Source organism: Periophthalmus magnuspinnatus, chromosome 23, assembly GCF_009829125.3.
Source record: "Periophthalmus magnuspinnatus isolate fPerMag1 chromosome 23, fPerMag1.2.pri, whole genome shotgun sequence".
In the NCBI taxonomy this organism is placed as follows: Eukaryota; Metazoa; Chordata; class Actinopteri; order Gobiiformes; family Gobiidae; genus Periophthalmus; species Periophthalmus magnuspinnatus.
In genome coordinates this window covers 16687760-16710252 of record NC_047148.1, presented here as the reverse complement: position 1 = coordinate 16710252, position 22493 = coordinate 16687760, and the positions used below count along the sequence as shown (strand labels likewise).

General features: G+C 38.7%; 1 protein-coding gene across 1 annotated transcript in view; it reads right to left on the bottom strand.

The window, feature by feature from the left end:
* Window positions 1–5720: 5720 nt before the first annotated feature.
* The window catches only part of gfra2b (GDNF family receptor alpha 2b), a 45520-nt gene continuing 28747 nt past the window's right edge, over window positions 5721–22493 (bottom strand). The window contains exons 6-10 of the mRNA XM_055231943.1: window positions 12808–12917; window positions 11881–12021; window positions 10946–11130; window positions 8993–9040; window positions 5721–7895 (exon numbers count right to left, since the gene is read on the bottom strand). Coding sequence (XP_055087918.1) covers window positions 7761–7895; window positions 8993–9040; window positions 10946–11130; window positions 11881–12021; window positions 12808–12917 — 619 coding nt within the window. The 3' untranslated portion in view covers window positions 5721–7760. The remainder of the gene's footprint in view (window positions 7896–8992; window positions 9041–10945; window positions 11131–11880; window positions 12022–12807; window positions 12918–22493) is intronic.

Here is a 22493-nt window from a genome sequence, read left to right as displayed (position 1 = left end):
GCCTTCTCTCTGCGTATGTCTGATGGCTTGTTTGGTGGTGTCACTCTGAAGAGGTAACAGTGTTTGGTGAAGTAATTCATAATTTATAATATGTGTGCTTTCTGTGATGAATATTAGCTGAGTGTCAACAAGACAAATATGTATACGTTAGTCGTTTTGTTTAAACTGGACATGTCTATTTAAAGCAGGAGCCACAGACTGGTGAAAAAGTGGTGAAAATCTATTTAGTGTGAGGCATGTCTGTGGAGGGTGAATCAGATACAGTGACTTGGAGGAATTGTTCCTTGAGTTCATTTCCTGAAACTGGAGCAGAGTCTCTCTCTCTCTGTCTCTCTCTCCCTCTCTCTCTCAGGAGGATGGTTGTACTTTAATCCAACATCTTGTAACACTGACAACAACACAGACGCTGACAATAGTCTGGAGTGTTTGCAGCGTTCTGTACTAGCCTCAAATACAAGGTTACCAAAAATACAACATTACTTTGATATTGTTTCCATTGCCTTTGGTAAAGTAACATTATAATACATTTAAAACTGTTGTGTTAGAACAAAATGTGAGTTTATGCTCTTAAAAGTTATGAAATGATTGCGTCCCATAGTGGTACAGTTATATCCTGTACAGAGGAAGGAGGGAAACATACTCTCCCAGTCTAATGCAGTTGGTCCATTTGTATTCTTGCTATACATGATTGGCCTTATATTTTTCTTATATATATATTTCTTATTTATATATTTCTTATATTTTAATTTTTTGTAAAAATGGTGATTTGTAGGTTGGATGAAAGTCAGTATTCATCTTCACTGCTCACTCAACTTAACAGTATAATATTTTGTAGTTTGAATGTTTTGTACCATGGATCAGCTTTGAACATCATTTTTATATTGAACAGAAATATTTCATACAGCCGCTGGAGAGACAATTTATCTTTTTTCTTTTTGTGTGTTTTATGTTGCGTTTTCAAGTCCTGTAAACATAGATGACAAAGTCTCTGATTGTTCTCTTTGGTACAAAGACTTTTAGTACATTCTTTAAACTTCCTGTTGTTGTGGCTGCTTTTAGATAACTTATGCATATTTATGTGATGCAGCCAGAAAGCAGAGTTTGTACCAGAGAAAAGGCAGTAGTGGTTTTTAATTTAAAAGATGCCTCCAGTCAGCATCACCTTTGTCCTTGTTAAATTATATCTATGTGTTTTCATATGCAGTTATTCCTGCGTGTTGTTTTTCATTTGGGTTTCTCATGTGGTTTCTGTTTGGCTCTGGCTCAGCTTATCCAGCCGATATGTATCGCATGACTGAGTCTTCTCTCGCCTCTTTTCCTGTACCACAGATCCAAAGATACTGTCACCTTTAAACACTGCATTTTATCATGCTGATAATACCACTCTGAAAGCTACAACCGCTGTCCTGCATGTACAACGAGGCAAAGACAGATTACACCTGCTGAAACAAAAAATATCAGTGGAATGGAAAAGCTACCTGCCACTTTCTGTGGAGTTGCAACAGCAAAGTCTCACGTACCTAAAATGTTCCACCTGTCCCAGAGCAGTGGAGCCTTCAAATCTGCTACAAGTGCAGAAAACACAGGCTGCTACTTCTAATGAACAAAGGGGTTAAGATGAAAGAGAATAAATCATTTTTCCTCTCCAGTCACGATAAGTGCACTATTAGGAAATACACACATAAACTTGACCAAACAGTGAGTGAGGTCAGCGCACTGCCATTTGTACTAATTAAACAAATCCATGAATCCAAATCCTTCTATTTAGAAGACGTCTAAACACTGCTCTTTCGCCACAATTAAAATGTATGGAGCGAAATTTGCACCTACAACTTAGACAAATTAAATCTCTTTCAATCTTGTGGCGCTCAGAATACATCAAGTATTAATGTGCCTTCACTATTTGAGAGAAAATGTCCAGAAGCAGCAAGGCAACAGTATACTTAAACATTTCTTATCAGTGAAGTCCTGATACATGTGTAATTGTCTTGTGTAACCCTCTCAGTAACATGCATAATTAATTAAACATTGCATATTGTTGTATTGTAAGTACATCCCCCCTTGTCCTGGTTTGATCCTAGTTTACGTAGACTTGGTTTGGTCCTGTTGTAGTCCTAGTTTACTCCTGGTCTAGTGCAGTTTTAGGTTTTGGTTTAAGTGATTTGAGTGTATTTTGTTTCTTTTTTTTCCTTCAGTGTGAGAGAAACCTTGTCTCCACTCAAGCCCACTCTGCCTGCTGAGGACCTGTCTGTCTCATTAGCACAGTGCTAATTCTATTGACCTGTGCCCAGTCCTCAGAGTGACTACAGCTCTGCCCTGAAGGCTTGGCAGGAAGTCGCTCTTACCGCTTCCCAGTTTGCTCACTTATCATATTTTATATTTCAAAGGTTCCATTTATTACGCTTATTTTTAGATACTACTCCTACACCACATTTCACACCAGGAGAAACAAAGCATGCAGCGTTCCACTTGTGCCTTTTCGCATTTAAATAAAAGGAATGACCTTCTTCAGCCATGTCTGCACACTGCTGCTGAGTGACATGTCCTCTTATATAAAGGCTACAAGCGATGTGTATGCGGGGGTGGATATTCATCACATTGTGGGGAATGAAGCCTATATAGAATATTTTCATTGGTACCTTTTCTTTTTTGGGAATCAAAAGTGAGGAATCCTTCAATATTAGATCTACTACATGATGTAAAGTTAAGATACAGTTTCTTTTAGCCCATGTGAAAGGGTTAGGGTTCGGGTAAATGTTAGCTTAGTTGTAATTATGGCTAGGATGTCTTTAGGAAATGGAAATAAATGTCCCCACAAAGCACGGAGACGCGTGTTTCTATGTGTCCGTGTGTGTGGCTGGAGAGAGTGTCTGTCACTGGCGCTGTTATGATTACCGCTGACATCTTCTGAGTGCTTTCATTGCTCTCTCACTTCGGCTGTTCATGTCGCCGCGGAGATCTCCCAGTCTGCTGATCATCCATTTGTAGCCTTTTTGACAGCCTGTTCATCTCATTTCCTTATACTTGCTCAGGTCATTTTCACTCTGAGTGGTCTTTATTTGTGTTAGGTTTCACATTTAACCTGCTATGTAATCTCTATTGAAATATTACTTCACTTTGCCTACTGCATGTCATAGCTGCTATTTCCCACAACATACATTTTTTCTAGTTTAATATGGCTGATATCTTTCCTTGGGTAATCAATGCGTACTGTACCATGGCTCATACAAAGCAAAAATGTTTACCAAACTGAAAAAGTACAAATTCCCATGGTAACATATAAATTATGGTCCAGGTAGGGGTAGATGTCAGCAGCATTCGATCCATCCTTTAAGTCTTTTGGAACAATCTGTCAGGACCTAGCAGGGTGCATGTTTTAGACTGATGGAGGAAACTGTAGTGTGAGAAAATTGTGCATAACTGGGAGTTGAACCCTGATTGCTTTGTGGCGATAGTTTCACCGTGCTCACATTGTTTTTGTGGATATAGGATGGGAATCACTTGTAATACAAAAATGTTGCCAGTACCTTTCACCAAGTTAGAACAACACTGTCAGAAAATGAGCATTTGTAAACAGATGTAAACTGAACACGGAGCCGCGTCAGCCCTCCTGCTGCCTCACACTTCTGTTTGTCTCTGTATTTGTGCCACATTTGCACAGAAATGTCACAGAGGCAGAGAAGTTGCATTGACAGCTTGTGCTACATCCACAGCTCTATAGCAGCAAATACAAGCAGACTGATTTTTACTTTTACCATTTAATGAAATTTATGAGTGCATTTTGTGATAGGTTTTAAGCACATCATTTGGACATAATTAACTGTACCACTGAGCTAAAAACAAGCCCATATAGTGTTCTGTGAGTATTATTGTTGAATGGCATGTCATGTTTAATCCACGTTGGTGCACCTCATTTCTCTTGTTTTATAATTGCAGCCTACTTGTTGCTATGGTGATGACAGTGTTCCTTTTGTCACACATTTTACTGCATTACTCGCATTTATGTCGGCGTTCTAAGACCACATGTGGCTTTGGAAAATTCACGGTCAGTTCCAACTCCATCACTAGCGTTTTCATGTGTATTCAAAATTATGAATTATTCTGCATGCTTAGAAATATATTCTCAAATACATATTTTTATTACGTGACTTCTGATATGTTTGCGACAGCCCCAACTATAGCTAACGTACCGCAGCTAATCACACATTACTCAAAACACAAATTAAAACATAATGAGAGCTCTGCTAAATGTCATTATGTGTGAATGTGTCCTCTATGAAGTCTGCTGTATGACCGACCCAAGCACAAACAGTGCCCAGCTAATATTCAGTGACACATATTTGCTTCTTTTCCTGATTAAGGAACTTCAAGTTTATTGTAGTAATTTCAATTCAGTCCAGACAACAAAAAGATACACTTAAATCTAAAGCGCTTTTCTGGCTGTTTATGTCACATGAAGTCCTTTTTTCTTTCAGAATGTTTGATTTCATGATGCTGGTCACACATTATTGTTGTGTATTACAATGTGAATTAAAAAATCAATTTCAAATTAAAATGGTCTCAGTAATTATTCATTAAGATTAACATTTGATTGTCATATCCCTATTGCTAAAATAAGTTACTCCCTTAATGTTTTACTAATGATTTTTTGGATTATGTGTTCCTACAAACCAAGTTATCTCATTGTGATGTAGTATAAATGTCAACATACAAAACACATCCTGAAATTCACCTGTCACACACAAACACTCACACACACGGCCACACGCACGCACAAACATAAGTGATGATTGGCTGAATGTTTTGGCCAGTGTCTCGCCTCAGGGCTGTATAGTCACAGATTCTCTGTGCTGATAGCTCTCACGGGTCCAGGCTTCATTATTGGAGCATTTGCCACCTAAGTCAGGCTGCCGTCATCAGCACATACCTGCAACCTCCACGCTGTGCAGCCCACCATAACACTCCCTGATTATGGCTGCTTCAACAGTCCCCGTGTGGCCTTTGGGCCCATCTACTGCAGGTTTTCTCTGAGTGTGAAATTTGGAGGTGTTGGGTAGAGAGGTTCAGACTATTCACCCGATTAATGAACGATCACTGCAAGCAATACATATATACATATATGAGTAAGAAAGGACATCCTCTATAGATGCAAACACTAATATGAATAAAAATAAATAAATAAGAAAAATACAAATGTCATTTGATCCTTTATCTTGAAATACAGTATGTTTAAGTGTCTGACCTTCAATAATGAGCTCAGACAGTGGTGCATGTCACAGCCTCTGACTGATATTGTCTGAGGAGCCTGAGGAGCCTGAGGAGCCCGAAGAGCCTGAGGAGCCTGAGGAGGAGAATGACCTGGAAGTATGCACATTCTGCATCTTAACCAATCTGTGAAAACTGATGTGAGAATGTTAAGTGTGAGAGATAAAATGGAATGATTGACAGTGTGAGATTCTCCAGTGCTGTGCCTTGGACCACGTGTCATGCATACACGAGGAGCTGACTTTTCAGTGGTGTAGTGATGTTTGGAAGACATCAGTGTCAGAACGGTGTCTGTCCTGTGGGAATCCATCAGACTCAGCCTCACTATTTCATCAACATCAGCTCGTCTCTTCTCCACCTTTAGAGCTGTATCCATCACCAGACACAGGCCTAATCTGCACCACAGATGGACAAGGTTGAAGGTCACACTCCAAAATGAATGGTAAACACAGTATAGATGTAACTTTCAGTTTATTATGGTCTCCAGACAAGTTTCATTTACACTGCTGCAGCACTGTGGATTTTACAAATAATAAACCAGAAAATGTAAAACATTATCTTTTTTCTTTCAATATATTTGGCTCTCATCTCAGTAACTACTACAGTCCTGCTGTGGTGGTCAAACTTGGGGCAAACTTGGTGAAATGGTTCCTGAGTGACACGGCATAGTCTAAGTGATATTGTTATGCACAAATGCTTCTGTACTTAAAATGCATATTTAATGCGGTACTTAGAGGTTTGAAGTGTTTATTACATAGATTCAGACTGACACACCAGCAGGAATGTGTGTTTAACAATAAGTTGTATTAATGAGAACAGTGACATTTGAGTATTAATGGCTGAGTGCAGCAATGTTAAACACAATGAATTTAGCTCATGAACTGGAGTTAGTACATTTTACTACAACTTCATGTACTCTGGGTGATATCCGTTACATTCATGAAAAAGTCAAATCAATAGTAGTCAGGAATTCGATTGGTTCCATGTAAAACTTATCTGTCTGTGCATTATAAGGTGAAACCATAGAACCCCTGAAAAAACAGGTTCATTCATGTCTGGGAAGGGTAGTAGAGAAGTGCATTTCTTTGCAATTTACTTTGACATTTGGATATTCCCAAACACCATTTGACATTTTGGACCAATAGTGGACATGGGTAATCATGCTATTAACATTTTGAGCTGGCCTCACTGAGCCATCAATGTCTCACTCAAGCTGCATTTAAAAATATGAGCGTAAAAGATTTGTTCAAAGGCAAACAGACCGCAGGATGTGATGTGTGTAGTGTGAATGACAGAAGCTCTGACACACTCAGGACCTCTCTGCTGATCTGTACCTCTGCTGCTGTAAAGTAAGGCCACATTAGAGTCAAACTGCTCCACTGTCCCACTTCTGTAATGGAGGGCAGTGTCTATGAAACACATAAAGACCCACATATGACCCGTTTCACTCTCACACAGACAAAGAGCATCCATACGACAAACGGGGATCTTCAAGGCGTAACATTTCAACATTTGGTCAAATATCTCTTGAAATGATTCACTAGTATTGCGGGCGTGGACATAACCTCTTTTCAAGTCTTTTACCACCACTGCTGCATATTAGTACATATCGGATTTTATTTTGGAGCAGGTTATCATTGCTTAGCATTATAGTGTGTTAAACTTTCTTTTAAACAGCTTTGTGTGCAAGTGAAAATGCTGATTTGACCAAGTGTGAGAGATTATGCTGGTCTGAAGACACGCCGATAATAAACATTCACACACTGACCATTTTACACTATAGTGAAATAAACACTCTTCATAGAGACTCCATTGGGTGGTCATTTTATATTTCACATTAAATTATTTTTTTTTACAGTTTAGAGACAACAGAATCAAGATAAAGACCTACAAAAGCACACTGGTGTACTGCATGGAGTGCTTGTGAGGACCCTGTTTTGTCCGCCATGTTGTTTGTATGTCTTGTGTGTAGACTTCTTTCCACTAGAGAGATTCAACAGCGATAAATGGAGCCGACCAAAGTCCTGTTTGTCCAGTGCAGCGCCGCAGCCTCTCTCTGATGATTTGACAATGTGTATGTTTGGGTTTAAGAGTGCTGCTTTGAGCTCCAGCCAAAGTCCCTGTGCTTTTCGCCAAGTCTGTCTGCGATCCAAAAACAGAACTGAAGAGGGGGCCAAGTACGAGTGCACCAACTCTCCAAAGTCAGGTCAGCATGATCCAAAATCCCAAGAGTCTCTCATTCACTGCCTTCCACTCGTTGTCCTGCATACAGAAGCCGTCTTTCCGCTTTCTCCATTTCCATTGTGCACATCATCTGAAACTCCTCCAAAACCGTCTCCCATTTCAAAAGGCCCTCGCCGATTTCTCTAGTGGCTGTTTGGCTTGGCATTTCACTCTGGCTTTCTGGGTCGTGCCATTTACAAGGGAGATGAGAATTTGTTATGTACGAATAAGGACAGAGTATGATTGCTGATTTGCAGGTGCGCAGGTTCACTTTATGAGAGCAGAAATATTGTGAGAATGGACACGCACATCGTTACGCACATGTGGTGGAGGGATGCTGATTTCTGACCGCTGCTACGGTCTTCAGGTGGGTCCTGAGAGTCTAACGACCCATGGGTCAACAGGGCCTGGACATGCGGAGGGGGAGAAGAGACAGAACAATGTTGGCATTTCAACACAAAAGTACTACGATTAAAGTTCTACTATCAAATATAGAGCTCGGGACTGGGTCATCGTCATAGATCATAGAACTTTCAGTTAACCTAAAGTTAAACCAATTTTAAGATGATAAATATTACTTCAGCGGTTATTCAAAAGTATTCTGACTATATAGTAATAAACATATTTGAAACTGTATTTGGGTTACTCCATAGCTCCTTCTTTTTTTCTTTTTTTCACATTGTTTTTGCTAATGTATCTGTATGGGTGTTTTGCACTGCTGGCACTGCACTGATGGCGTATTTCCATGGTAACGGTTGTTTTTTTGATTAACCATCTCAAGCTGATATTATTTCTTTTCTTTCTGTGTAATTCATTATGGGCATTACATATGATGAATGATCAATTGAGGTCTAATTATTTTTCACTGTTTACCTTTTTATTTCTATGCTTTTACTTTGAAGAGATCACCACATCCAGAGGTATTTAAATTATATTTGTCCAACTAAGCCGCCAATCCATGTACTTTTTATAAGTACACCTGTGGTCTTTGGTTCCACCTTTCTCTAACATCACCCCTATTGTAACATCTGCATATCATCTGCTGCTGAGAGCTTTTTCTAGTTTTTTAGGTCTGATTATTCAACTGACCTTTACACTTCATTTTACATAAACAAAAAATTACATTTGTATTCAAACCCATCCACCCCCAACACATATGGTTTGTTGATCCAGAAAGTCTTACTGATTTGTGTGACTTTCACAAACACAGATGGAAAGATACAGTTATATTGTAATTTATTTGTTACATTTATATTTGGATAAATGGGACAAATATTTAGTTTAACATTGTAAAGGTTACAAACTTTATTTCTGAGGATTCCACTGTGCAACTCATTACGTCTACCACATACAACTAAACACCCTAGGATTGCATATATTTATTTAATAATATTTAGTGTGTATACTGTATTTTTCTATTGACCTCTTAGCTGGCATATTTTCCCTCCCAACGATTCATTCTAGTAATTGCAATAATAATGTAGAAATCTGTAGAAACTCTCACCTCCTCACACTTGAATTCTTCTGATGGGATGCACTTCTGGCCTCCATCCTGAAAAACAAATACATTATGCTTTACATAGTGTTTATTATTGCTCCGTGTTGCTGTATTTCTCCCATGGTCTGCCCTCTCACTCTCGAGATAATGAACTGTGATTACTGCTGCTTAATTAATAGGATATTTTTGCCACATTATTGAAATTATTGGACAACATTGAACCCCAAGTGTTTTTTAATGCCTAAACACCATGATTGGCCATTTAAATGAGGTATAAGTTTATCAAGAAAGTTGCTCACATTGCTATCAGAAATACAGAGTGTAAACAAACATGAAATTTAAATTTATCAGCTTCTTCCATCTGTGTCTTTTGTCAGCGCTTCATTAGCATATCTACTCCCGTGCTTGGGTGGGAGAGCCAATCAGATCTTATCGCTCAGCCAGAAAAGACAGAAGTCTTTTCACAGAGAAGGAATAACAGAGAGCAGAAGAAAAGCCTGGAAATGCTTCACACTAGATCTTTATCATATTCCTCGAAATGTACAAATCTATAAATATGCATATATGTGTGGGTACATTGGTTTTGTGCCATAATCATTAAACTGCATAGATGCACCATTGTAGTGTTGACTATTTGTGTGGTAATCCTCTCTGACACTGTACGCCTCTGCAGGTCAATTTCCTATAAAATGAATGCCCAGTGTGGTTTATGGAAAAATGATAGCCGTATTTATACGCTTTGGAAAAATGCTACTATTCAGAAACAACTAATTCAACGCAGCATGTGTCTCACTGCATCCAAAAGAACTCAACACGGACCAATAATATGTGTCTTTTTTCATATCACTAAAATATCAGATTGCTGTTTTTTCAGTTTTCTCTGTGTTTGTCTGACTCATACACTCTCATCGTTTTTCAAATGTAACTTAATCTCAGTGTGTGTGCACATTTACTGGAAAAGCCCAGTATGCGGTGCTATTGAAAGTGCCACTGAAAGTGCTGAGGGACAGCAGTTTGTAGCATTGTCATGATGGTGTATGAATAACCTGAAGGACTGGTGGATGGCTTGAAATGGGAATAATCAGAAACTTTACACAATAGTAAGTGTTAGTAATAGTTTGTTGTATCAGTGAACTTTATATTATTGCAATTAAAACACATACACCACACAAACAGCACTGTGACCATAGTCTAGAATTTGCTAGCCGTTATTGTCAGTGAACCCAGAGCCTTCTATCTCGTTATAAAGTAAAATAAAAAGTTAACTTGTCATCAGACCATCACAGCTGTTCATCTGCATTTTAAATGAAGACTGAACTTTCAAACCTGTGTAACACAGTTTAGTGTTTTTGTTTGTCACCTATCAACTTTCAGTCCTCATTCTGTTGAACTTCTGACACTAGTTCAGTCCCACAGTCACATTTCCAATCAAAATTCATCTTGGTACAGCTGTCCTAGAGGTAAAAAAGTCCTGCTGGTTATGCTAAAGTTGTTACATATTGTGTGTTTTACTTTTCTATTATAATGCAGCTAGCTTTAAATTGTACTGCTGGGTGGGTCTATATCTTATCACATTATCATCCTAACTTTTATAAATATATTATGTCAGTTTGTTAAAATATACAAAGTGTCTAGTGTACTTTTATTATATGCCATTGCTTTCTATAATTCATGCATCAAATCCTTTACATAATGGATGGCAATTTTCATTGGCCTTTCACCTTGAGTCTTCCACTTCCTCCCTCTACATAATGGATGTGTGTGCGCTCTGTGGATAGTGGCAGAATGGCACTAATGTGTGAAGGTTAAAAAGTACAAAGCACATAAACCTTTCTCTGCTCGGAGCCCTCCACAGTTGTTGCCATATGTTGAGCACTGTATATTATAGCTATAGCTGAAGGCACAAAAGTGGCTGGAGGAGCAAAGTGAGTCAATAAAAGTCAATCTTTTTATGCTTACCTGCAGGTTGGCACACGTGGAGAACATACACGCGCTGTCTAGAGGTTTAATGGCATTGCCGTGGAAAGAGGGGGCGGGCTTAGCGATGATTGGCGGCTGGGCAGGGGGTAAAAATGTGGAGGATAGTTCGGTGGAGTGATGTGTCGCCCCCTCAGAGCCGTAACCAAACGCTTGGATGGCATTTTCTGCAACACGAGATAAAAGGATGGGGTGAGGATCAACATGGAAGAAATGCAAAACAGCCAGTAGGGGATCCAGGCTATGAGGTTAACTTAATAATCCTTTTTAATACCTCCGCTTAGAGCTACAACACTGAATATCACGCTAACTGTCCAAAAGTGTGGATAGCACAAACAGACAGCAGCCAATAACATACACAAACTGAGACCAGCGGGTTTAAGAATTTCTCCTTCTTCAGTTTTGTTGCCAAACGTTGCATGTGTGTTATCAGGACTGAGTATGATACTGAACACTATCGCAGGGCATTCTCATTAACTAGGTATTATAGTTTTTAAACAAGCTGCTTTTATTGGCAAAGTGTTTAGGTGACAAAACGCAGATGTTTCTTTTAATCAGTAAAAATAGTACAGGATATTTTTGGAACAAGGATCAAATGAGATACTGTGAAATACTAAACGCACACAATACAATACATATATGTTTATGATCTTAGTACAAAGGGTCCTCTCTTGTAAGGTGTCAGTGCATTTTGAGAGCGTTATCAGCTGCAATTGAAGTTAAATAGATAGGAATGTATGTATGTAATGCCTAAACATGCTCAATCTTACAGCCTATCTTTCTTTTATCTGTAAGTTTAGATATCTGTGTATCTGTGATCTGAAGCTATTTGTCCTGTTGAAGAGCTGCTGTTGTTTAAAGTGGTCCTCGTATGTGCCTACATGTAGAGTGTGACCCTCCCCTCTGCGCTCACTCACTGAGGCAGGTGTTGTGAGTGAAGTCATGGTGGAACGCCTCACACACTCGCTCCTGATTGCCAGTGCCCCTGCAGGTGCACCACAGGCTGATAGTGATGTTGGAGGGACTGCTGTCGCTGTAGTTAGGCGTCACATCTGAGCCTGAGCCCGAAAAAGAACAGATGAAGAGAGAAGAAGACAGGAAGGAGAGGAGGAGGAGCGAGGAAAAGGAATTAGGACAAAGATTAGTGAAGAAGAAAGGTAAAGAGGATTTTTGAAATTCATAAAATTGAATCACTGGATAATTTCCAGTGAAGAAGAAAATCACCTCCAAAGTATTTTTCAGAAGTCGCATGCTTAGTGGAATGCAATTCACTGTAAATACTTAAATAAGCTTTGATAATCGTGAGGGGGAATATGAATAGATTCTCCCACTCTACCATAAACTCCATGATTTTAGCTGTATTTTGGCCTGCATGTATGGCGGCTGAATACGCTTGTTTACTTTTGAATAATCCTAGCCTATATATTTTTGTCAAACTGAAAGATTCAAAACAGTTAAGCATACAAATAATCATATCTCATTTGCTGTTTCCATTTATAGCAATTGTAATGGGTCGGTATAGGTATGGCATGTATTTAAATCCTATTTACCTGCAAGAAAATAGCATTTTCTTTTTATTAAACTAGAACAGAAGCACTAAATAAATACAGCCTTGATGAGTTTAGAGCAATACAACCTCCACAGACACCACTGACATATTTAATCTGCCATATAAGAGACATTATGTATGTATGAACTCATTTATATTTTCATATGGCGTGCAGTTTCATGAATGGAACAGATCAAATAAATTAATGACTAAATATTAAACATTTATTATGAGTCTGTTTAGATCAGTTATCAGTGTATATATTATTCCTTCATACATTATGTTTAACACTTACCTATGAGGCCGACATAGGACATGAGGCAGCCATAGTAGTTGTCATGTGGACAGCTGGTGATAGTGTGAGGCGTCATCTGGCAGTTTGTGTGATAGTCCGCAAGTCGAGACCTACAGTACAACAGAAACATGTGTGATTACCAGAGTGCAGCATGCGGTACTTTGAGATAGTCTTTCCCATTTTCAGAGTACATGTCCTGCAATATGCAACACTTCATGCATATTCACACTGTCTGAGGCAATACATGTGAGAGTGCTTAGCTTAATCTAGCGTCTGGCCTAGTTTGGTCTTTTCTGTTTGCTGTCTTCTTGCTCTGTGTCATTATTCTTCACAGATTAACACAGGAGAAGCAGGTTTGAGAGTGACGGTAATGGTATGGAAGCCAGCTAAAGACTGTCATATGGCCACATCAGTCACGGAGCGATAGTGTGAAACCTAGCCCATGGAGAGAACCCTGAGTCGCAGCCACCCGGTGTGGGTTTGTGAATGTCAGAGGGACAAGAAGAACTCTAAAACTACATGTGAGCAAAAATCACACAAAAAAAAATCACAGAAAAAAAAAAAAAAAAGTTCTCAATAACGAGCCCAGTCACAGTGGCCATGGTAACAGGTAAAAGGGTCTCTTCCCCCTTGACAACCACATATCTATGCAAAATCTCACAAAATTCAACTGGTTTGTGGTAGTGTTGTAAAAATCATTTTAACTGAAAATGATGCATTTGTCACATTCTTATAGTTTTATTATTATTTAGAATAAATTTAACTTTTACCATAGTTTTCAATTTTTACTAAATATCACTGACGGCTTTAATTATGCCAAAGGTACATCTTCCCCTAAGTTCTGCTCAGAGGATGCTCTTCATCATCACAGGTGATATACCCAGTGTTTTCTTCACATATGATACAAGTTCAGTTTGATTGTGTGAGTCAAGACCTGTGTGTGAGTCAAGACCTGTGTGTGAGTCCAGACATGTGTGTGAGCCGTAATGAAGTGGATACACCACACAAGACCACATTCTGGCTCAGGACCCAGTCTGAATTGTTCAGAGAAGTCACTGTGTTAACAAAATGTACCTGCATTGGGCCCCATGCCCGACAAGTGGTTTTGTTCTTTCAGTAATTCTACAATGTTGAGACAACAGCAACAACTGTCCTGTCCCACGGCCAGCTCTTGTCCTGTCTCTGTCACTTTAGGTCAAACACACACACACCGCCCTCATGAGGTCTGTGCGCCCCTCTCGCTCTGGGACACTCTGACTCACACGCCCCTGTGGAGTCCACTTAGTGTTTGGCAGCCGCTTATTTAAAGAAACACAGGCTTTTCAGAAGAGAGGACAAGGCCACTGGCACCTGGGCCCCACATGCACAAGACAAGGGCAAAAAGGTAACTTGAGGAGTTATAAGGATGGCCAATTACACATTTCCAAACACTCAATTACTCAAAGTTGTGATTTGCAACAACAAAGACCAAAGTGCATTATATTCTTTTATATTCAGAATGACAGAAGTTTATTTTTATAACTTTATTTGTCCACGTAGGTCAATTGAGAATCAATTCTTATTTGTCTTAAACCAGGCTTAAGTCATAGTGTCAGAAACTTCACTTTTATATCATCTCTATTTTAAGGTAGGAACCTTCAAAGCATCTTGTTGTCATTTAAAGTTAGAATAATATTTTAAGGAGTTCATTTGTCGAGCTGATAAATGGAATAATCTACAACATGAACTGCTTTGAATTCAACTGAATTTGAATGAGACTGAACTTGTCATTCCCAGTTCTGACAATGTAAATCATTTGTTTATTGTGTCAGCATATATTTTAACATCCTTATCAACACTTTCAATTCAATATTTATCTGGTGGATGGGCAGATCATTTAGAACACACTACCTTTGATGAGTTCAGCTCTGCAGTGGCCTTACATCCTTGTTCGCCTGAACATCTGAAAGTATATTTCTTTGTTCAAGTTTGTGACCCACTTGCTCTACAGCCTTGTCCTCAGGTTAGGTCAGATTTTCTTTGTTATACTTAGAGCATGATTAGTTTAGATGAATCTTTAATGAAACTTGTGGAGGAATCAGGGCAGAAAGGAACATTAGACTGCACATTTGCACCTCATTTGCACAAATAGTTTTATTCTGTTCACCTTACTCTTAGCTCATTGTAATACTATGCACACACTCTTAAAACATGCATTAACTTGGACTCTATATGTAAAACAAACACTGTGGTATTCATATAAACTATATTAAAATGAATAATTGCAACAACTACTACCTACCTATGACCTAAACCTACAAAGTACTACTACTGCAACCTGCTGCTAGACTATAGACATCTAATTTATATTTCGTTCAGTGTATTTGTTTTGTCTTCTTGCCTTAAAACATAGTTAACAGTTGCTAAGAGATTTCACAGTCTATTAAATGGTCCCGTGTGTCGCCGTAAAGTCTCTTAGCAGCATGCAATGTGCTCAATTATATCAAGAGAAGGTGAAGAAAATATACAATCAAATTATACAGAGTCTGAGTGAACACAAATGGTCTTATTACCGACTGGCGGCCTCCACACACTCCACTGTGATGACTGCAGACATGGCCATATAGTGAACACTAAATGAAATTATCTCTGGTGTATTTACAAACACTGAAATCATATAGGGCTCAATGCATGCTGGGTAATGGCTCTCATGTGTAGATGGAGAGGGTGCTGTCAATGATGCTTCACTGTGTCTGACCCTGAGGTGTCAGTCACTCTTTAACAAACTGTGAGCCGGCCTCGGGAGCATTTCATTTATCAGCTGTGCGTATTGAAAGCGCATTCTCTCTCATATCACACGTCTATTACCAGAGTAAGAGAACACAAGTTGGATATAACAAAATGACCATAAACAATTACACCAGATCCAAACATGTTCAAATGTATTACATCATGTGAGAAGAGGGTTTGATATGTTGGTCAGTTGAAGTTACAGCTGCGGATTCGATGTTCTTTCAAAATAATACTGAGCCGAGACACAAGTGGGACTAGGAAAGGAACGAATGACTAGTATTATAGTGGACATTTGGATTATTATTGCTTTTGCCAGCTTTGCGACACCTTGTGAGTTACAATGTATTTGGTAAACACACTTAAAAAGAAGACAAACTAGTATTTCCAGGTATTTAGCAGCAGGGCTTTCAGGCTACAACATCCATGTTTTCATTGGGAATTTGACTGCAGAACACATCTTCAGAAGAATCCAGTGATGGTTTATGAACTTAACTGATCGTTTGTGCACTTTATAAATATATTGTGCACTAGGAAAGTATTTTGTGAGTAGTGAGAATGAAAGGAGCTAATAAACTGGATCATTCAAACCTTTGAGAATGACACAAAATACAACTCCAAGTCTGATGACTGTTAGAGATTCAAAAAGATACATTTACAACATCTTTTTTATTAAGGCTTAAGGGATGAATGACTGAACGACTTTTATCCAGTTTACCACACAAAACAGTCTGTAAAAGAACAATATGAAGAGTAGAGAGGAAAACAAACCGCCCTCTCTTTTGGTTTAGGACTAATTATGTTGTGCAAATACCGTATATAGAAATTTGATATGTCACCCAAATATCATTTGTTTGCTTGGTGAGCTGTGTAAAAGTTTAATTGTGTTTTATTTCTTTTGACATGTTCAACCCTAATGTGTGCGTCTGGATTCCTGCTGCCCATTGTTGAGCCTGTGTTAAGTCTGCAGTATGTTGGTGATTAGCTGCTTTTGTCTTGGTGTTCTCTCTAATTAACATTCCCTGAGTGTGATGCTTCATCTGCATGTTTACATATTTACATAGCTTATGGTGCCGCTTCCAATTACCATCATTGTGCAGACCGCCCTTGGTTTAAATCTCTACGTTCATAACTTTTGGTTGACTTGCTGTTGTGGGCTCTTGATTGCTCACTTCCTGTTTACTTGGCAGAGGAAATGAGTTGGATGTGGGATGCTCCACAGTAAACACCCAAACACAAAGCAGACGTGAAGGGCCCTGTTGCATTGCTCTGTCCTCTGTGACCTACAGAATAGAGGCACGCTATTTCCATCATGGCTCCCGCTCACCTCACTGACCGTGTAATGGAGCGATGCCGTGGCTAGATTGGCTTCCTTTGCTTTAAAACACCACTCAGATGCTGCCGCTCGCTGCCAGCTTTGGGAGAAGGCAGTTTAGCTTAGCACACGCCACTGCACAGGTTTATGTGTGCATGCATACACTGTCATTAGCACGCTAGCTTGCATGATGATGATGGAGGTAATAAGAAGAACTCATATACATTCTCTCATATGGATTCTGTAAGATGTTTCCCTCCACACATACATTACACATACTTTACATCGTTTTCTCTCTGTGAATCTGATCAGGATTTGAACACTCTTCTACAGTGTCATACATATAGAACAGTTTTGATTCAGATTCGGGCATTCATTTTCTAGAATGAAACATTCAAACAAATACTTCACACTGACTGGTCACACTGATTGGTCAAAGCGTCACAACAGAGAAACAAGCCGAAAAAATCAAACTTGATTTAAATCCAGTTGAGAGAAAAGCACATGTGTCTTACCATTTTCACAAACAAAATCATTTGTATTTCCACAATAAAAGGCTAAAGTACATCTGTCTGCATCACCATGTTTGTTTTGGTTCGTTCAGTGTTGGCTTTCTCCCAGATCACTGTGTTGCCCTGTGATTGGACCTATCACATGCAAACGCTTCAGCTGGAGCTCAACTAGATGGAAATCATGAGAATTTATGTTGCTGGCGAGGGTAGTAGCCTAATCCATCATCCACAATTGTAGTATAATTAATAGTTGCAGTATTTTTAATAAAAAGAGGTTTGAAAATTAATCTCCTAAAAGTTAAAACTTCTGCTCCAAACAACATGCTTTTACTGCCACAGGACTGGCTAACCCCAATTTATCACTGATTTCAAACAATTCATTCATTTCAAAATTTTTTAATTTGATTTAAATTGATAATATACACTGATATCCAGCTCCAAGTTTGATTAAACAGGGCAGCTTCAGTACACAGGGGAACACACCGTGGGCCACTGATTAGAGTGAATTTAGAAGAATTTTGATCATTTACATACAGTAAATACTTATATAAATGTAAAGTTTATTTCATCGTAGGCATAAGTCAAATATTCGGTTATTCTGCATATTGAATATACTATTATCCATAAGAATAAAAGCTCCCATTTGTTAGTGTTGACTCTCTTTTCATAGTGAATCTCAATATTTTTCAGGAAATAATAAAATATGACAAAGCATCAGAAATGCAAGTTACATTAGTGTTTTTCTCAAACTGACTCTGAGGTTAGATCGCACAGATTATAAACTATGAACATAAAGGAATGAGAAAAGCCAATGTTTGTATAAAACATATTATGACAACATCGACAACTTTCTATTGCCACAGTTATTGCTGCTTTTACCAGACACTCAACTCGCACATAAAAATATTTGCTCAAGTTACATTAGACTGAGCCACAACCAGAAATAAGAAAGAAACACACACACATCTATTTACGTGAAATGAAGAGACAAATTACGCCTGGGAACATCAAGTGAAGCAGACAGCACACCACATTTCAATATATTAATAAAAATGACTTCCTTCCAACTCCTTCCATTTATAGTTGGAAGTGTGTCCTTCAAAGAGTTGGTAAATGCTGGGGAGAAGGGTTTACACCAGGAGATGAGGTCATAAGAATTACAGCCGAGCATCTGTCGTTTTTAATGTCAACTATTTCCACTGCACTTCCTTCTTTCATCTTTTCAGGCTCCTATTAACCAGCCCGTAAAATGAATCTTCGCATGAATTCAAATCAGATGTAATTCTTGTTCCAATGTTTACGGAAAAGAGGCTCATTCAGACGATTCCAGTGAAAAGCACGAGTTTTTGAATGTTTGTTTGTACTTAGAGTTTAATAAATGCACGCTAATTAAATCATTCCCTTTTGCGCATTCCACCGTCACCAGAAACAGCTGATGACACCGGGGTCAGACCAGTTACATATCAACGTAATGGCTTTAATAGACTGTGCCAAATGAGTGCACGCAAACAGCTACAACAGTTTACACTCTAGCTCTAGCTTTTCCTAAAGGACTTGCACACTTACGCAGCACCTTTTTTTTTTTAGCATTGGACCACCTTTTATTTATGTTCTGTTTGTTGTTTGTCTCACTGATGGATATTTAGCTTCTTGAGACAGTGCATAGAGAAAACGGGTAGGAACTGATTGTAAATATTTGCACAGACTCTTTATTTGAAAAAGAAATGTTCTGAAATATAAATATACACACATGTAATTATGAAAATATTTAGAATGCTAAATGTTGGTATGCATTCATTTGGTGATTAAAAGCTCAATGCTCTGCTAAACACTCAGTTAGAATCTCATTTCATCCAAATATAGATAAATGAACTAAAATTGCAAATGCTGGTTATAAATATTCACTGGTTATAATTTATGATCACTGAAATTAGTCTGTTAAAAGTCAATATAACGGATTGAAAGTTGTTTTGTACTTTTCAAAACGCACACAGATGTATTCAAATAAACGCTTTTTGCTCACTCTCTCTGTTTTCCTAAAAATAGCAGTGTCTCCCTTCTTGAGAAATGTAACAAAAAGATGATTTCTGCACTGATGAAAAGAGATGCACTATTTCCAGTCTTTATGATGTGAGAGAGCCACAGTCAGTTTGAAACTCAGTCTTTGTCAGAAAAGATAGTTGGTCTTGACAGCTGGGAGACTGGACGGAATTTGTGCTTTTTCACCGAGGAAGTCTAGTCTCTCAAACCTCCGACAAGCACTTTCATGATGGTGCACGGCTCCTCACTGACACGGTTTCAAGGAGAGACAGCCTGACAAAACTATTCACGCCATTAGATATGTGAGACAATCTGAAAGGAACAGAGCGGAGCTGGTATGTAGCTCTGGGAATTTCACTACTGCCTTTCAACCTGCTTCTCCCTTTGGTGCACACACAAGACTGATATTTTCAAAATGAGTAATCTTTCAAGTATATTTAACCCTTTTTAGTATCAGTCATAAAAGAAAAAGCATTAAGCCTTGTAACTGCAGTTAAATGACAGTTGCATAAAGTGCCTGGGCGTATTATAAAGCTAAAAGGTGCAGCTTAACACATGCACAAAGACACTGAGGTTTACTAAATGGACATTTGGATTTCAGATATTTTAATTGAGGTTTCTTGTATACTGGCTTACATCTTTTCTGATCCCATCTTCTGTTTGAGCTGAGTTCAAAAGTGAATATACTGGCTGAGACATTTTGACTATAACACTATGCTATAATCTAAAATAACTAAAACGAAGGAATAAATGTGAGACTAAATCTTTGGTCTTTTGGTTCAACCCATAAATCCAAAGCCACAACTACAAATAATCAGAAATGCATAGGACAACATGTGTGGCCAAAGTCAATTCAATTCAATTTTATTTATATAGCACATTTAAAGTACAATTTAACCTGTCCAAAGTGCTTCACACAAACAACTACAAACAAAAACAGATATACATAAAAAAGACACATAGGCAATAAAACAATAAAACACCAAGATTTCCAGCCCAGCTAGAACCAAATGCCACAGAGAAGAGGTGGGTTTTTAAACTGCTGTACAGACTAAGAGGATCTGACAGGCTGAGGGAGGCTACAGTCAGACTATAGACAATACGATGGTTACACAAACAGTCAATGAATGCTGTTCCATAGTGCTTTCAACCCTTAAAGAGTGTGTCCCTCACACATGAAACTCTGGGGCACTAGGTGAGACTGCACTCATTATGACTTCAGCTTCACATAAAAGAGCTTCAGTCACAAACCTTTCAGACTTCTCAGTGGGTTATTATACATTACTTGTGGCAAAGAGAACATTTAATTACACTGTGTGTCAGTCATTATGGCCCCCTGAGCGCAGGTCCTGCTTCTGCACAGTCAGGGATGAGCTGCCCTCTGAGGCTATGCAGACCCTCCGGACCTGGAGGAGTCTCCACTGGAGGTTAATGGAGGCTAAATCCTTGTGAACATCCTTTGAATTCTTTTGATACCCAATAAAACGTGACTGCCCGCCAGCCCACTGCCCAAACAGGTTGTTGTCGAACTTGAGTTCATGTTTTTTGTGTGTGTATGTGTTGTTTTTTCAGTAATAGAAGTTGCTGTTCCTTTCTTGGTAGTGTGTATTGATTTATTCCATTTGCTTCTCTGTGTCTTGTAGATGCATATATTCACCTAATAATATTCTACTCTCCTCTTACACGTGTCATTTTCTTTGTTTAAACGGCAGTATATGGGGCCACATTACACACAGTGTATCCACAGGAGAGACCAGGCAAACTTGTTCCCAATTTAACATCTAAAGCACAGACTGAAGGGCTTCTCTACACGGCACAGGTCACCTCAGCACAACAACTAAATAGGCGTAGGTGTTGTTTCTCTAAATTGGCTGTATTATTTTGTATATGGCTTTTTCTTTAAATTTAGAATCTTAAAGAGGGGGTATTTTATTTCTATGGGGTATTAATTGCTAATACATAACATATTTAGATCACCATGTTTCCTTTTATTGTTTTGAAAATGCTATATTTTCCTGAAACATATTAACATGTTACGAGTCTCTCCTCCCTTTGCTTTCCGTGTTTAAATCTTTGTATTACATTATACCCATGTTAATTCCTAATTTTTAAAACATAGTACTGTATGACCGTTTACATAAAACTCAAAACAAATGTGCAAACACATGAACCAGAACCACAGCTGCAGGGACATGCACAGATAGGGCCCAGGTGGTGCTCAGGCACCTGCCCCTTTGCCTAAAATGCCCTTGTAGTCAACACATTTTTAGGTTTAACATTTACCTCATGAAGACAGCAAATGTGTAAAAGTTGTTTTAAACACTCAGCAATAAAAGAATGTCATGTCACTTCGCTCCACTCTGTCCTGCTTCTCCTCATGTGCATCTGCCTGTCGCAGCTTCAGACTCCACGTGTGTCTTAACAGCACATGGCGCCAAATCAAAGACTGTAGGAACATAAAGACATTTTAGACTGGACTGTGACTGTGACTATTCTCTGGAGCGTTTGTCCACAGTCCAGACTCAAGCTGCTGTTCAGACAGTAGCTGTGCTCAGTGCGCTGGAGAGCAGGGGCGGAGCACAGGGAGGAAGCACAGGGAACCACAGAGAACCAAATGATCAGTCTTTCTAAAATAGGAGTTAATGACAAGTATGGTATAAAAGTAGGCCAGATGTTATAGTCTAAGAAACAACTGCATGTTTTGATTCTTGGAGAAAAGTAGTGAACTTATATCCCATTATTCTGCATCAGACTGCTAAAAAATAGGATTTCTTCACCTAAAACACCCCAGATTACAGGAAATTACACTGATTTTTATCAAAAGCTCCTGGGGAAGGGACCCCAGGCCCCATCAGATGTTTCTTTTTTTGCTTTATTGCTCTCATTTTAAAAATATTCTTGTTGGTCCCTTGGCTCATACATCTACGTACAAAGCTTTGCAGCTAAATCTCAGCAGGCACACACCTAAAAGTAATCTCAAAGCAAAATAATTTTTGTTTACTTTTAAAAGCTGTGGATAGGTTAATTTTAAGTGATATGGAAATATGGAA